Source organism: Anguilla anguilla, chromosome 4 (assembly GCF_013347855.1).
Source record: "Anguilla anguilla isolate fAngAng1 chromosome 4, fAngAng1.pri, whole genome shotgun sequence".
Taxonomy (NCBI): domain Eukaryota; kingdom Metazoa; phylum Chordata; class Actinopteri; order Anguilliformes; family Anguillidae; genus Anguilla; species Anguilla anguilla.
The window spans coordinates 66,133,602-66,151,314 of NC_049204.1; the positions used below are offsets into that span (position 1 = coordinate 66,133,602).

The 17,713-nt window shown below is 44.1% G+C and overlaps 2 protein-coding genes across 2 annotated transcripts in view; both read right to left on the reverse strand.

Moving 5' to 3' along the window:
• The window catches only part of LOC118225974 (E3 ubiquitin/ISG15 ligase TRIM25-like), a 487,938-nt gene that overhangs the window by 416,415 nt on the left and 53,810 nt on the right, over positions 1 to 17,713 (reverse strand). The window lies entirely within an intron of this gene.
• LOC118225114 lies at positions 1,634 to 17,619 on the reverse strand. The gene is made up of 14 exons (XM_035413155.1): positions 16,164 to 17,619; positions 15,246 to 15,341; positions 14,772 to 15,005; positions 14,459 to 14,618; positions 14,254 to 14,304; positions 12,999 to 13,527; positions 7,963 to 8,352; positions 5,845 to 5,855; positions 4,960 to 5,684; positions 4,439 to 4,534; positions 3,967 to 4,200; positions 3,650 to 3,809; positions 3,434 to 3,493; positions 1,634 to 2,709 (listed from the first exon to the last, which is right to left on the reverse strand). The coding sequence occupies exons 1-14, from the start codon at positions 16,752 to 16,754 to the stop codon at positions 2,180 to 2,182; spliced, it is 3,867 nt and encodes a 1,288-aa protein (XP_035269046.1). The 5' UTR covers positions 16,755 to 17,619; the 3' UTR covers positions 1,634 to 2,179.

Consider the following 17,713-nt stretch of genomic DNA (forward strand, 5'->3'; position numbering starts at 1 on the left):
ATGCAGTGTAATGCAGGGATATGACATCAATAACAACAGCATGAATTAAATTGAATTTATTTGTTTTTTAAGGAAGAAAACCTCTCAAAAGTTTCTAAAACATTTACACCATTCTACAATTTAAAATGAAACCATTTGATGACGGTTACCAATACAGAGCTGAGCTCTGTGAAAAGGCTCGCTGTGTCCTGTCCAGTTCCTCCCCTCCCGAGCAGAACCGTTAAAACAATGGGGACCCGGCGTGCTCAGTGGCTGCAGCTGCTTTGGTCCCTCTGGTGGTGAAACTGTGTCACTGCAGGAGCCGCACGCCGTTGTTCTTTCAGGCCGCTTCATGCTTTCCGCGTCCGCGTGTCCGCGAGGGTCCGCTTTGGTCCGCGTGACGTGAATGTCGTCATCCGCCCACGTCCGCGAGCGTCCGCGCGCAGCCCAAAATCTGTGACCACGCGAATAACAAAATGGATGCTTGTTCTGAAGAGAGGCGGTGTGAGGAGATCTGCCGTTACCCAGATTAATATAATTAGTCTTTGAAAGAATACAAAGACTGCCAAATAGCGTTGAACTCCTGGCGAGAAATCGCGCAAATGCTTGGGAGAGATGAAAATGCAATTTTTTCCCCTAATGCGCGTGCTCCTGCTTCTTTTTCTTCTTGGTTTTTAAGGCGGTTGGCAAACGATGTTATGATGCGTTACCGCCACCAACTGGAATGGAGTGTGGATCGGGAAATGCGTGGAACGCGGACCCTCAGCTGTAGTATGAGTGGAAACGCGTGCTCGTCCGCGCGACCGGTACAAGCCCGCAGCTGTCCGCGGACGCAGAATGCGGAAAGTATGAAGCAGCCTTTAGGGATACCGAGCAGGACAAGAAGACGAAGTAGCAGTAGGACAGGCGGGCGTGGGAACGCTTATGACCCTCCTGAGCAGCAGTAAGAGTGTAAACGGTCCTGTGCCGTCTCCGGTGTGAGACTGAAGATGGCGGCCGTGTTCTGGTGCGGCACGAACACATTTAGGCACGTTCTCGTGTCATTACCTACGCACTTCGGCTGCAGGGGAGCGGTGGTGAGGCACTTCCTGTATGAGGGGGTGCGGAGGTGAGGCACTTCCTGTATGAGGGGGAGCGGAGGTGAGGCACTTCCTGTATGAGGGGGTGCGGATGTGAGGTACTTCCTGTATGAGGGGGAGCGGAGGTGAGGCACTTCCTGTATGAGGGGGTGCGGATGTGAGGTACTTCCTGTATGAGGGGGTGCGGAGGTGAGGTACTTCCTGTATGAGAGGGTGCAGAGGTGAGGTACTTCCTGTATGAGGGGGTGCGGAGGTGAGGTACTTCCTGTATGAGGGGAAGAATATGACGGGAGACTCACAGAGGCCAAAGCCCTGCTTTTCATTCCACCCTCCCCCAGCGGCCCCCCCCCAAGCCCTGTGCCTAATTTATGCTTCTCTTCCTTCCTCTAGTCCCCTCCACAAAATAAAATTTTCTCTTCACACCTCTGCCGCCGAGCTGTCCCACAAATTTAAGTAAGAGGGGAGAAAATAAAACATACGTTTCTTACCTCACTAAAAAGCCAGGGAAGAGAGACTCTGAGAATGAATGATAAATTTCTCTCTCTCCCCTCAGAGAATGTGGTCTGGGCAGAGCAGGGTTTGTAAAGGAGTTTTTATTGAAGGTCGAAAAGTCTTACAGAACAACGCCCAACAAAACATACATGATACATTTATAACTTATTTGAATCACAGCACTTCTACTCTGTACTGAAATCAGCTTCTTAAAGACATGACAATAACCCATCCTATTTTAAGGCCAGCCAGCGTCACATTGGTACAAAGGACACCTGAACATAAACTACAGAAGGACTTTCTACAAACAGTGTGATCATTACAAAGCATTCATAAAATTCCCATGTGGAAGAAGCAGAAATGAAAGCAGAGGATCCTATTTTCTAAACCCACATATTTACCGTCTTATTCCATCTTTACCTCTCTTCAGTTTTTATTTTTCTTATTTTATATGATGTTCAAATAAAAAATTCTCTAAAAAAACACTTTTAAAAAATGTTGCGCCTGCTGTTAAATTAATGTTCCCAATGTTTGAGCCCCTCAACAGACCCTGAAATGTAATATTTTATTTACATCTATTTCACTGCAGTGTTTTTCTCTCACTGATTACATCTGATCTTCCCTCTGCCTCATCCCAGATCACACAGTTTTACAGAGGATCCAAAAGTATAAACCCAAAACACAGGATAGAGGGGCTGAGTGAATGTGGTCTGGACTCTGTGCAGGAGGGTCATTGTGTCAGAGACGCTGTAGAAGGACAGAGTTCCTGCCCTGTGATCCAGGTACACTCCTATTCTGGAGGAGCGGGGAACAGGGATTTTAGTGTACTTATTATTGTGCCAGAAATAATAACCGCCGTAAGAGCGGCGCAAACTCCAGGACTTGTTATTACCTCCCAGAGCACTGTCATTACGGCCTCCTTTCCTGCTGATCACTTTATATGATACTGCTATAGAAACCTCTTCCCCACTCCACTCAGCCTCCCAGTAACAGCGTCCAGACAAACCCTCTCTGCACAGCACTTGGGCCCAGTATTCAAATCTCTCTGGATGATCAGGATATGACTGGATCTCTTCCACACGGGTCACCTTTCTGTTCCCCTCAGACAGACGGAGGTATTGATTCACTGTGTTGGGGTCCAGTGTGAGCTGACAGGAATCTGATGGAGGAGAAGGTTAAGATTTAATGAAGACGGGTCTATCTAAAGTCTACCTATGATACAGTATATTATTGTTTCTCATAGAGAGAGGCTGGTGTGTGTGTGCGTGTGTGTGTGTGTGTGTGTTTAAATAAATAATGAAATAAGCTCAGGCAGTGGTTTTTGGCTCTCAGTAATTAACACTGGCCTGCCTGCTAAGTTACTGCTTAACCCTGTTTTCAGTTGTCACAGTTCCAGTACCTTTAATGACCAAATCTGCAGTGGTGGTTTGCAGTTTCCCATAAACCCACCGTCCGTCAGGACACTAAGGTCAGTCTGACGGCCCTGTTTTTTTATCCTGGCCACGGCAGTAGAGATTTGGCAGGAAATTCATCGCAGAAAATTGTAAATATGTGCACTTTACGGGGTGCGTTACTTGGGGTGTAGCTCGTAGAGGACTATACATGAGCTCATGGGGCTCAGTGACATTGCCGGTTTGAATCCAGCTGCAATCTAAAGTCCTAAAAAAAAGTCCTAAAAATATATATATGTGTGCATATGGCAGTCACAAATTTGATTTTTGAATTTTCTGTTTGATGGCTCTGGAAAATCCCAGGACATATTTTCCTCAAATAAAATTTGGATTTAGCTGCGCCCCCACACCCACCCCCACCCCCACCCCCACCCCCCACCTGCAAGATGTAGAATGGCAAGCAGACTAGTGTGTGTGTGTCTCAGCACTCACACTGTAAGAAATCCTCTCTGGTCCTGGGCTCTACAGAATGGACTTCTTTCACTGGACTTTCTTTTAAGAACAGAGTGAAAGAAAAGGACAAAAAAATAAGTATGTATATATGCAGGGGGAGATTTAAGGATGATGTCGACACATGGATTTAGAATATTATACTCCATATATTTGCTCCAATGTATCATTGGTTAAGGGTTAAAAAAATTTAACAACCTGATTCAGACATTTTGACCAGTTCCACCTTGCAGAAATCCTCCAGTTGCTCTTTTAGTTCAGAGACAGATTTTCTCACAGCCTCAAAAGAGATGTGTGGACTGACAGTGATGCTGGGCAAGTCTTCAGGTCCAGGAGGGACACAGAGAGACTGACAGCTCTGTAGACAGACGGACAGACAGACAGACAGACAGAGAACAGTCTCAACTCAGATTCTTGTGTAGATGTTAGTAACAGATCTTTCTAAATGAGGAACACCCCTCACCATGTATGTACAATGTACATAGTGCTGACAGTTAGAGAGCCAGTGATGTTACCTGGAGGAACTGGATGTGATCCTCTGTGTGTGAAAGCTGCTCCAGCTCAGCATCTCTCCTCCTCAGCTCAGAAATCTCCTGCTCCAGTCGCTCCAGGAGTCCTTCAGTCCGACTCACTGCAGCCTTCTCCTGATCTCTGATCAGCTCTTTCACCTCAGAGTGCCTTCTCTCAATGGTGCGGATCAGCTCAGTAAAGATCCTCTCGCTGTCCTCCACTGCTGCCTGTGCAGAGCGCTGTCAGGAGACAGAGAGAGGGGGGCTGTACATTTTAACTTGGCCTTTCACTCAGCTCTTACTGGGACCTCAGACAGCCTGTTTCCCACAGTGTGGCTCAGTGGGATTGAGCCCCACAGGGCTGGAAAGTGGCCCAACACTGGGCTCCTCACTGGCTGACTGGAGGAGAGCCCTGACTGAGACCTGAAATGGCTCTTCCAGCAGCCAGCTGTTGTCTTCTCCTCTGGCCAGTACCCACCTTGATTGACTGCACAGCCTGTCTCAGATCCTGCAGCTCCTTCTCTTTCTCCTGGATTCTCTGATGGAATTTACTTTGTGTCACCCCCAGCTGCTTCTGTTGATCAAGTATTTTTTCAATTATATTATAGAACAATGCATTCACATTTGTTAAATAATATTACTATGTTTAACACTAAATATAATAAATAAGCATCATCTTATTTGACATTCTGCAGATCAGTATGTAAAAGTGAACTGGTCTTTTATGTAAAGCTTCTAAACTGTGTGAGTGAACCAGCTGCTCCAGCCATGTTGATTCCCATTCACGGAGTGAATAGGGGGGTGAGGGGTGTGAACAGAGCTGTCACAGAGCTGACTTGGGTTCACTTCCTGCTCTTACTGCTTTATCACTGTGGACTTCAGACCTGGAAATCACTGCCTTTTAAAATTATTTTTTCAAATGTATTCAACTTTACTTGATGATTTCTGCCTTTACTGTAACACAGCATTAGTGTCATGTTTACGAGCTCCAGTCCTTACCTGTTTCTCAGTCCTTTCTGCTGCAGCTGAGACTGTATCATGGCCTCTGTGTTCATCCATCGTACACAGATAACAGATACACTGCTGATCAGTACGACAGTAAACCTCCAGCAGTTTGTCATGATGAGAGCAGATCTTCTCCTGCAGGTTTCCAGTGGCTTTGACCAGTTTGTGCTTCTTAAAGGCAGGAGATTCACAGTGAGGTTGGAGGTGAATTTCGCAGTAAGAGGCCAGACACACCAGACAGGACTTGACGGCTTTGCGCTTTCTCCCAGTGCAGACATCACACGCCACGTCTCCAGGTCCAGCGTAACAGTGAGCAGGAGGAGCAGCTTGAAGTCCCGTCTTCTTCAGTTTCTCCACCACTTCAGCAAACATGATGTTTTTTCTTAAAACAGGCCTTGGGGTGAAGTTCTCTCTGCACTGGGGACAGCTGTAGACACCAGTATGATCATCCTGATCCCAGCAACCCTTAATACAGCCCATACAGAAACTGTGTCCACAGGGAATAGTCACCGGATCCTTCAGCAGATCCAGACAGATCGCACAGCTGAACTGGTCCTGATCCACTGAGATACTGGCCTCAGCCATTTTACTGCTCACACTGATAGATATTAGTTTTAGTTCAGGATGTTGTTTAGTTTCTCTAAATCCATGTGAGAAAGAGCAAGAAATATTTCCACTTAGATACTGGCCCCTGCTATTGTACAGCTCACGCTGACAGAGACAAAGTTAAGTTTCATTTCACTGAAACTGTGTGACAGAGAGAGTAGGGAAGTGATTTCCTGATTCTCCCCACAGCTGCAGGAGGTGTGGTGCTGGACTGAGGCCAGGATGACAGCAGCAGGTTTTGTAGAAATGAAGGCGTGATCTGTCTGCTCGTACCTGTTTCATACCTGAGGTTTGGTAATGGGGGCAAGCCACAGCACACAGAGAGTGGGAGTGTACCAGCACACCAGTTTATTGTTATTGTCCTTTTCAGTAAGACATATGGAATATTTCACAGTCTACTTCCTGCTCTGTGAAGAAATACATTAAAGTGTCAACAAATTACCAGTCATTCATTTTATTTCAAATTTAGTTTTTTTCCCCCCCCAAATCTCATCTTCTCATCATTTTCCCAATATCGCTGGTCAGGTTTTGGAAGGAAGGCATTATCTGTGCATTTCCAAATACGGTATTCTGTTTTAGATACACCTCTAGTTCCTTGCAAGTGGCAGTACACAAATTCCAATAAAACAGTTCGCATTGGACTGGTTTCATAACAACGTATATTTATGAGAATCTACATGCGAAGTGATGTGACTTTATATTCGGTATATAATACATTATCTTTTATAAATAACAAGGTTAATATACTTCATATAGAATGTAATGTTCGTGGGTAACCTATTGTATGCGTGTGTATATATATATATATATACATTGTGGCAGAGGGCAGGGAGAGGTGAGGGGAGTGGTGATTGAGGGCAGATATCTTGCAGCCCCCTGGCTCCACCCCCGAGCCTTATATGGACTTCCTGCCCCAAGGAGGCAAGCCTGGGCTTCATTAAGCACGTGAGTAGCATGGGGATGAAAGAGGAAGCGGGTTGCACAAATGGCGCAAAGTACCCAGAGGGAAACGCGTGTTGCGGAGAGTGAGAGTGAGCGTGAGCGTGAGCGTGAGCGTGAGCGTGAGCGTGAGAGTGAGAGTGAGCGTGAGAGTGAGAGTGAGAGTGAGAGTGACAGTGAGAGTGAGAGTGAGAGTGAGAGTGAGCGTGAGAGTGAGAGTGAGAGTGAGAGTGAGAGTGAGAGTGAGAGTGAGAGTGAGAGAACGCGTAGGGATTATCTGTGTGATTACCCGTCGTGACCTGGACTGTCTGATTAACCCCGCTGTGTACCGAACTGTCTGGCTGAGGACCCGATTTTTGGATTATCCCTGGATAGCAGAAAAAGGACAACGAGAACGGATTGTGGACTGTGAATTGGTTGCTGAATCCCCCCCCCCCCCTTTCCCTCTGTGTGTAAATCTCCCTCCCCCCCTTTCCCTCTGTGTGTAAATCTCTCCCCACCCCCCCCTTTCCCTCGGTGTGTAAATTTCCCTAATAAATACCCCAATTGCATTCTAGTTGTTTCGTGTGCATGTTTGGTTATTGAGGGGCGACATAGCTCAGGAGGTAAGAGCAGTTGTCTGGCAGTCGGAGGGTTGCCGAAATCGATCCCCTGCCCTAGGCGTATCAAAGTGTCCCTGAGCAAGACACCTAACCCTGGTGAATGAGAGGCATCAATTGTAAAGCGCTTTGGATAAAAGCGCTATGTAAATGCGGTCCATTTCCCATTTGAATTGGTGATGTGGAAACCCCACACCCATGCGCCTGCCACAATATATGTATAAAATGTGTAGACCATTTTCCCAATGACACTATTCAGGATGTAGGAAATTGAGAAAGGTGGTGCTTGAACTCACAAAAACCAGGAAGTGAAGCTAAAAAAATGAGTATATTATTTAATATATAGTATATATTATATATATATATAGTATATAAGAGTATATTTCATTGCACTGCAGCAGGAAAAAATAAATAAATCAAAAGAAGACTCAAGAAGTGTGGAGCAGCAGCACTAGAACTACGAACTGTGGGAGATGAAATCCTAACAACCCCCCCTGCAGGGCTCTACTGGGAATTGCTCCGTGTTTTTCTGCATAGTAATACCATTAAAGCAAGGAGATGCACCAAGCACCATTTCCACACAAGATCGGGTACTGCTATCATCTTCGGTAATCTTGCACGTTGCTTTGGATAAAAGTGTCTACCAAATAATATGTAATGTAATGCAGGGATATGACATCAAAAACGACAGCATGAAATAAACTGAATTTATTTGTTTTTAAACTTCTCGAAAGGTTTTTAAAACATTTACACCATTCTTCAAATTCAAAATGAAGCCATTTGGCGACGGCCTGTGGAATGCTATTTCCAGTGGTTGTAGCCGCCCTCGTCCTCCCAAATGTTGGCTCCATACTTCTGGAACTTGATGTTGTGGTTTGCGGTGACGATGAAGGACCTGTCGCTGGGGATGAAGAAGTTCTGGGAGATCATCCTGCAGTCATCATAGGAGCAGTTCTCCACGAACACGGTGACATAGATGTTTCCCTCACCCAGGATCTTGCCGAAGTCCCGGGTCGGGATGCGTATGTAGCGGATGCGGGTGTCGCGTTTCATTCGCATCCTGGTTTCTGCGGACACTGATAAGCTCAGACCCTCAGACTTGGAGCCACCAGCTTTAGTCCCGTAGACGATCTCGATCTCCTCCAGAGTCATCTTGTCAGTGCTGTAGTACACTTGCAGGGGTCCGCCAGAGGCGTTGGCCACATGAGTCATTTCTCCCATGACAGCTTCCAAGTGAGGACACCTGCATGTAAAGGTGTTTCTGTGTTAAAGCCTGAGTAACACTTTATAATGACACACCGCTACTCTGCCCTCTACATGCATGTGGTGAAGCCGTCCATGTTGGGCCTTTTCTCCATATTGCCCCACCAACTGCTTCAGATTTAATCTGCATGTTCGCAAAATTTAGGCCACACGCAGGCAACTGCATCAGACAGGCAACTGCATTATAGACAACCGCTTTACTCACAACTGAGACTGAAATAACGCAATGGCGGTCGCAATGGTCATTAAATCTGGAAGTGTGAACAAACCTCAATGGGGTTTATATAAACTGTTCAAACATTGTTAACCTAACTGATGACACAGCAGGTTTAAATGGTGGGTCAACTGCTGCCCACACCCACACCTGTAATTATACGCACATGCTTCCCAAGCGTAGCAAACTGACTGTGTGTCACTTTCTCCTTCAATGCCATTAAAAAATTAATTATATATCAGCAACCTCTGAACACTGACCATCTCTTCTTAATATATTTTCACTTTCCGGATATTTTGTTTGTCTTGGTGACTTGAACAAATTCACAACTTTAACGTTTCAGCTCATTCATTGAACCCATGTATTACAAATTTAACCAAAAGAGTCAATTCCAATTTTTAATGAAATGAAACTTTAATTTAAGCTGAACGTACAATATAGAAATAAATAAATGAATAAAATACTTGTAACGACCGGCTCAAAGCCGAAACGTGATTCCAGGAGACGCAGATTGAAAGAATAATAAATTTATTTAAAATTAGCGACGTGTAGAAGTCTGTAAATGCGAGGGTGTTCTAAAGCAGCTTTATTTAATTAATTAATTAATTTTTAAAATGAAAAAACAAAGAGACCAAGTGCTTCAGCATCCAGGGTTATATAGCCTGCTAACCAGCTGTCAGCAGACTCTGACTTTGATAACTTTGGGACTGAACTGACTCACTTTTTTGTTAACAAAACTCAGAAGTAACTTAAACATCCAGTCAGAACTAGTGACTTTTTTTCTACTAGTTAAGTAGCCTACTTGAAAATAATTGGTGTAGGCCTACTAAAAGTTTCAAAGAAGCAATAAGCCTAAGTATATTTTCCTGATGTGTATAATTGTTCAAAAGTGACCCACACATTCTTATTTTAAGAGATCATGCTATATTAGTGTGCTTATGATACTTTATTGGGTCCACCTTGCCAGAATGCGACAGTTTAATTTGTACAGTTACCAACAGTGATACACTCGCAGTCACATACAGGAATATATTTTTAATAAAAAATCATTTAAAAAATCTAACTTTCTTCATAATTCTGAGTTCAGAACTTTCTACAAAATAAGTGAATGCTCTAAGCTTATCATGATCACCCACTCCTCCTTGTTGTTGTAGTCAGGTATAACTGGTGTGTGTGCAAAACCTTACAGATAAACGTAAATCTGATCTGTGCATTGTTCTAAGGTAAACCAGCAAGCTACACACACAGACACACACATACTGCGCATATATAATGCGCAGTAGGAATCGGTCACTTGCTGAAAACTCATCGGGCTTCCACTCTGCTATATTATCAATCACAATTCTGCACAACTGGACCAAATTGTATCCGAATCTTTGTCCTGACTTTGTAGAAACATCAAATTGGTCTCTGTCAATTTTTCCCAATCGTTCATACCCACAGTGTTGAGGATGTAATTAAGTTTCATGCCAAAAAAATAAAGTTTTCAATGACAGTAAAGTCTTGAAACGGGTCAATTTTGACACGATCGTAACAGGATGGTAAAAAAGGGCGTCACACCTTACTATAATACCTTATTACCAAACCATAGTCACGTAGCTCGGGTGAGCATTTAAACTGTTCCCTGAACGCATACCTCAATCCTGATGTACCTTCCAGATGAAAGACTCTCTTTTACATTTTGTTGAATTTCTTTTAATAATTATGTTCTTAATGTAGGCCCTATCTGTTCTTTTAATTTATTGCGAAGCACTTTGTGTTGCACTAAGGTGCATGAAATGTGATATATAAATAGAGGATGACTGATTGTTTGGAATATTTTTCAAACTTTGAGACATGCTGCGTTCCGTTTTGGAGGGCGTGCCGAGGCTATAACCAACAGTAACTGCCATATTTCATATGTAAGAATGCCATATTTAATAAGTAATTTAATATGCAAAAGATCCCTAACCACAACTACAGTAACAGCGTCCTTTAAACAGACGTGTGATACAAAATCGTTCAGTTCACGAAAATTATGGAAAATTCCTGCATACCGCTCTGGTTCGTCCGTTTATTAGCCAACGGGTTTATTAGCCAATGAAAGGAAAATTAAACATTGTTAGGTAGTCCACCAGTTATATATAAACACATAGTTCAACAAGCTAGGAAAAGATAATTTGTCTTGTCTCATGCTAAAATAGACCCATGTAAAACCAACTGAATGAATTCACGCATATTGCTATAGCAGTGAAAAAGGCAATGTATTACTCACAATATCAAGACCACCAGACTGACCGAGACCAACCTAAAACCGCTGGCGGTAGCAGGCTTTATAACTGGGGGCGTGTTCGAGTGGAGGTCCCTGGGCAGTTGGCTTGCCTGACTTGACAAAACCCTGAGCAGTTGGAACTGGGACAGTTTTTGGGGGGGAAAAAAAAAAACAAAAACAAAAAAAAACGTGAAACTATGAAGAAAATAACATTGAGGGGTTAGCTAGCAGTGCTTTTTTATGGTTGCAGGGGAGCAGGAGGTTGCACGGAAGGGGATTCCCCTTTTACTTAAAAAATCCTGAACAACTGGAGGAGAACGAGAGAAGGTTGTTTTAACCCTAACTCGCATTATTTCTTGATTTACAAGTCTTTGAGAAACTACGCGACTTCGGCCAAGCACCATGAATTGTGCCACCGAGAAACTCCAAGCTCATCGAAGTTCTTAAATAAATACATATATTTTACATGTAGGATTTGAAGCTGTGATCTATTTATTATTTGCACAAAGAAAAAACAAATGCGCAAAAGTGCACAAAACGTAATTTACAGAATCAACAGTGCTGGAGAGTTTGCACAAAGAAAGAACAAATGCACAAAAGTAATTTACAGAATCAAAAGTACTGGAGAGTTTGGAAAGCTTATGGGGTTTATACTAGAACCTCGCCTTAAGAAAATAACATCGCATTAATTGAAGAATGGTAAATGTACTGCATTTATATAGCGCTTTTATCCAAAGCACTTTACAATTGATGCCTCTTATTCGCCAGAGCAGTTAGGGGTTAGGTGTCTTGCTCAAGGACACTTCGACACACCCAGGGCGGGGTTTGAACCAGCAACCCTCCGACTGCCAGACAATCGGTCTTACCTCCTGAGCTATGTCGCCCCTAGGCGACCAAAAAGGATTGTATTAAATTTAAAAAAAAGAAAAGAAAAAAGAATAGTAGCAGTAATGAGAAAAACAACCAATTGTGAAATTTGAAATGAGCAGTTATGGGAAAGAGGAAGAAAATACTGCTGTTACTTTGAAAGATTTAATAAAGAACTCATACCTGTGTTTGAACGTTGTTAGGGAGGGGGGAAATAATGGAAACACTTTTCTTTCTATAGAAAACGAATGCCTTGTCATATGTGCATGAATATCTGAGTTAAGATTGAAATTGTGAAGATTGTTGGGATTGCCTCAGAAGCATAATTTTGTACTTGAAGGTATATATTTGGAATTTGTTATATATAAGCATTTAGCAGATGCTCTTATTCAGAGCGTATTTTTTATTTATTACATAGCAGTTACATTGCGTCCATTTATTGGGTAACACTGGGTATATCCAGTATATATCCAGTCATTTATACAGCTGAATATACACTGCAGCAATGCAGGTTAAGTACCTTGCTCAAGGGTCCAACACCTTTTGGATCAGTTGGGAGGGCAACTGCAAGCCAAGCCTAATCGACCAATCAGTGCCCAGCCTCACTAATGCTCTTCTGGCTGAATGGAAGCAGATCCCTGCAGCAGTGTTCTAACGTCTATTATAACGCCTTCCCTGAAGAGTGGAGGCTGCTATAGCCGTGAAGGGTGGACCCAACTCCATATCAATACCCATAATTATGGATGAGTTGTTGGATGTCAGGAGTCCACATACTTTTGGCAATGTGGTGTATGCTGTGAGGAAGGGCTGGGGGTGGCCTCTGCTCCCGTGGTGAACAGACCAGAAAACACAACAAGAGGTGCTGGCTTACCGCCTTTTATTCACCCAAAAACACGAAACAAAAGATATCTTTCAGAACAAAAGAATGGCCAATATGAAAACCAACACTTCAGAGAATAAAAATAACGAAATCACAAAACACGCGCATGCACACGCTCTTCTTTGCCATAAGGAGGTTGTGAGACTGCTGTCCCATGTCTTGAATGTTGCTGTGGCCCTGCTGCGTTGTCTTTCCAGCTGCCATTTACAGCTTGTGATACTAATGACTCCACCAGTGCATGCCAGTGGAATTACAATAGTCCAGAATGAAGAGACAAAGATTCAATGTGGTGGTTAGAGTCAAAATCAAAAAGTCAAAATCGCACCTTGCAGTTTTTATAAATACAAAAGATGAACACAATCTCGCTGCGGTGTTTTTCTCTACCTCTAATTACAGCCAGTCATCCCTCTGCCTCATCCCAGATCACACAGTTTAACACAAGATCCAAAAGAAACCCAAAACCCAGGATAGAGGGACTGAGTGAATGTGGTCTGGACTCTGTGCAGGAGGGTCATTGTGTCAGAGACGCTGTAGAAGGACAGAGTTCCTGCCCTGTGATCCAGGTACACTCCTATTCTGGAGGAGGGGGGAACAGGGATTCCAGTTTCCTCATTATTGTGCAGGAAAGAGTAACCGGAGGGGGAGCGGCACAAACTCCAGGACTTGTTATTCCATCCCAGAGTGCAGTCATTAATGCCTCCTTTCCTGCTGATCTCTTTATATGAGACTGCAATAAAAACCTCCCCATTCCCACTCCACTCAGCCTCCCAGTAACAGCGTCCAGACAGACCCTCTCTGCACAGCACTTGGGCCCGGCGCTCAAATCTCTCTGGATGATCAGGATATGACTGGATCATGCCCACACGGGTCACCTCTCTGTTCCCCTCAGAGAGACGGAGGCATTTATTCACTGTGTTGGGGTCCAGAGTGAGCCCACAGGAATCTGATGGAAGAGAAGGTTAAGATTTAATATGAGGACAGGTCTATCTAAAGTCTACCTATGATACAGTATATTATTGTTTCTCATAGAGAGAGGCTGGTGTGTGTGTGTGTGTGTTTAAATAAATAATGAAATAAGCTCAGGCAGTGGTTATAGGCTCTCAGTAATTAACACTGGCCTGCCTGCTAAGTTACTGCTTAACCCTGTTTTCAGTTGTCACAGTTCCAGTACCTTTAATGACCAAATCTGCAGTGGTGGTTTGCAGTTTCCCATAAACCCACCGTCTGTCGGGACCCTAAGGTCAGTCTGACTGCCCTGTTTTTTTATCCTGGCCAAGGCAGTAGAGCTTTGGCAGGAAATTCATTGCAGAAAATTCTAAATATGTGCACTTTACGGGGTGCGTTACTTGGGGTGTAGCTCGTAGAGGACTATACATGAGCTCATGGGGCTCAGTGACATTGCCGGTATGAATCCAGCTGCAATCTAAAGTCCTAAAAAAAAGTCCTAAAAAATATATATGTGTGCATATTGCCATCTAGGCAGTCACAAATTTGATTTTGAATTTTCTGTTTGATAGCTCTGGAAAATCCCAGGACATATTTTCCTCAAATAAAATTTGGATTTAGCTGCCCCCCCCCCCCCCACCTGCAAGATGTAGAATGGCAAGCAGACTGGTGTGTGTGTGTGTGTGTGTGTGTCTCAGATGAGAGATTCAGAGCGAGCACTCACACTGTAAGAAATCCTCTCTGGTCCTGGGCTCTACAGTATGGGCTTCTTTCACTGCAGGAACAGAGTGAGAGAAAAGGACAAAAAAATAAATATATATATATGCAGGGGGAGATTTAAGGATGATGTCAACACATGAATTTAGAATATTATACTCCATATATTTGCTCCAATGTATCATTGGTTAAGGGTTAAAATTTTTAACAACCTGATTCAGAAATCTTGACCAGTTCCACCTTGCAGAAATCCTCCAGTTGCTCTTTTAGTTCAGAGACAGATTTTCTCACAGCCTCAAAAGAGATGTGTGGACTGACAGTGATGCTGGGCAAGTCTTCAGGTCCAGGAGGGACACAGAGAGACTGACAGCTCTGTAGACAGACAGACAGACAGACAGACAGAGAACAGTCTCAACTCAGATTCTTGTGTAGATGTCAGTAACAGATCTTTCTAAATGAGGAACACCCCTCACCATGTATGTACAATGTACATAGTGCTGACAGTTAGAGAGCCAGTGATGTTACCTGGAGGAACTGGATGTGATCCTCTGTGTGTGAAAGCTGCTCCAGCTCAGCATCTCTCCTCCTCTGCTCAGCAATCTCCTGCTCCAGTCGCTCCAGGAGTCCTTCAGTCCGACTCACTGCAGCCTTCTCCTGATCTCTGATCAGCTCTTTCACCTCAGAGCGCCTTCTCTCAATGGAGCGGATCAGCTCAGTAAAGATCCTCTCACTGTCCTCCTCTGCTGCCTGTGCAGAGCGCTGTTAGGAGACACAGAGAAAGGAGGGCTGTACATTTTAACTAAGCCTTTCACTCAGCTCTTACTGGGACCCCAGACAGCCTGTTCCCCACAGTGTGGCTCAGTGGGATTGAGCCCCACAGGGTTGGAAAGTGGCCCAACACTAGGCTCCTCACTGGCTGACTGGAGGAGAGCCCTGACTGATCCCTGAAATCGCTGTTCCAGTAGCCAGCTGATGTCTTCTCCTGTGGTTAGTACCCACCTTGATTGACTGCACAGTCTGTCTCAGGTCCTGCAGCTCCTTCTCTCTCTCCTGGATTCTCCGCTGGAATTTACTCTGTGTCGCCCCCAGCTGCTTCTGTTGATCAAGTATTTTTTCAATTATATCATAGTACAATGCATTCACATTTGTTAAATAATATCACTATGTACATTACATTACATTACATTTATTTGGCAGACGCTTTTATCCAAAGCGACGTACAAAAAGTGCATTTCATGGTCATAGACAACTGCTAAACACAGGTTCAGTAAGGTACAATACTTATTTTGTACAGCTATTTCTAGCCAAGAACACAGTTTAGTTCACACAGTGAACATTATTCAGACCTAACCTCTGCAAAGCCAACTAGGCAGAAGAATAAGCTACAGTATTAGGACAAATACAAAGTACCAAAAGTGCTGGGATGGGGCAACATGTGTCATGAAAAAGGGGTGGGGGATGTTTATGTTTAACACTAAATATAATAAATAAACATCATCTTATTTGAAATTCTGCAGATCAGTTTGTGAAAGTGAACTGGTCTTTTATGTAAAGCTTCTGAACTGTGTGAGTGAACTAGCTGCTCCAGCCATGTTGATTCCCATTCAGGCAGTGAATAGGGGGGTGAGGGGTGTGAACAGAGCTGTCACAGAGAGCTGACTTGGGTTCACTTCCTGCTCTTACTGCTTTATCACTGTGGAGTTCAGACCTGGAAATCACTGCCTTTTAAAATTATTTTTTCAAATGTATTCAACTTTACTTATAAATATATATATATATATATATATATATATATATATATAGAAATTCAATAACATAACAGGTCTTAATTTTACATACCGTAGTTATAAGCTAAAATGATTTCTGCCTTTACTGTAACAAAGCATGAGTGTCATGTTTACGAGCTCCAGTCCTTACCTGTTTCTCAGTCCTTTCTGCTGCAGCTGAGACTGTATCATGGCCTCTGTGTTCATCCATCGTACACAGATAACAGATACACTGCTGATCAGTACGACAGTAAACCTCCAGCAGTTTGTCATGATGAGAGCAGATGTTCTCCTGCAGGTTTCCAGTGGCTTTGACCAGTTTGTGTTTCTTAAAGGCAGGAGATTCATAGTGAGGCTGGAGGTGAGTTTCACAGTAAGACGCCAGACACACCAGACAGGACTTGACAGCTTTGCGCTTTCTCCCAGTGCAGACATCACACGCCACATCTCCAGGTCCAGAGTAACAGTGAGCAGGAGGAGCAGCTTGGAGTCCTGTCTTCTTCAGTTTCTCCACCACTTCAGCCAGCATAGTGCTTTTTCTTAAAACAGGCCTTGGGGCGAAAGTCTCTCTGCACTGGGGACAGCTGTAGACACCAGTATGATCATCCTGATCCCAGCAGTCCTTAATACAGCCCAAACAGAAACTGTGTCCACAGGAAATAGTCACCGGATCCTTCAGTAGATCCAGACAGATTGCACAGCTCAACTGGTCCTGATCCAGTAAAACTCCACCTTCAGCCATTTTACTGCTAACACTGACAGAGTTCAGTTTTGTTTCTCTGAAACTGTGTGACAGAGAGAGGGGGAGTGACTTCCTGGTTCAGCCCACAGCAGCAGGAGGTGTGGTGTTGGACAGAGGCCAGGCTGAACAGATCAGGGAGTGGAGAGAGAGAGAGAGAGAGAGAGAGGAAAGAGAGAGAGAGAGAGAGAGAGAGAGAGAGGAAAGAGAGAGAGAGAGAGAGAGGGAGAGAGAGAGAGAGAGAGAGAGAGAGAGAGAGAGAGAGACTTCCAACAGCTCATAAAACACACATCACTGAGAGCTTTGATGTGAATGTGATTTCCTGGTTAGTCTATGGGCTTCTTCTATTGGGTTTAATTCACACAGGACACATTCCACTGGCTGATGAGATTGCGGAGGGTTTTGTGGTTTCTTTTTCCCTGTTTGTGCATGGGCGTCAAAACCCCCAGTCCTGGAGGCAGCCTCTGTGTCCTCTGGCTTTTTGCGATTTACTTTCAATCAGCATCCAGTTTAGACCTTATTCAAGGGGCTGCGCACTCTCTAGCCAATCGAGGACTCACAACTAACCCTTAAATTACGACGCTGTGCGCTTCCTGGACACTGTTGGAAAGGATTAGCATTATAATGAAGAATCATCAAAATCTCGCTGTAGTAGTGGGATAAACAGCGGCGGCTTTTGCCTGCAGTAACGTAAATGGTGACGGAGCAATCAGCCCGGCACGCTGTTTTTAAGTGCAGAACTGATCTCAGGCGACGGCCTTGTGACCCGTTTGCCGTCGCTAATGCCAGAAGGGCAGCAGACGCGTCGTTTTCACAGGGCCAATGCTCACTCTGGGCTCTTTCCGCTCTCTCGCTGTGGGCGTCCTTTTTCAAAGACCTTCTCCTCAAACCCACGTCATTCAGACGCAAATGACCGCAATCGGGGAACTCCGCCGTAAATTGTAAAAAAGCGACGTCAGAAC

Excerpts from the sequence above, each read along its gene's own strand:
- LOC118225114 (XM_035413155.1), bottom strand. The coding sequence starts at position 16,754 with ATGGCTGAAGGTGGAGTTTTACTGGATCAGGACCAGTTGAGCTGTGCA. Across the intron at positions 8,353-12,998 it reads AAACTGTGTGATCTGGGATG|GTGTCCTCACTTGGAAGCTG; the intron begins AGGCAGAGGGAT and ends CTTTACATGCAG. Across the intron at positions 3,810-3,966 it reads ATCACATCCAGTTCCTCCAG|AGCTGTCAGTCTCTCTGTGT; the intron begins GTAACATCACTG and ends GTCTGTCTACAG.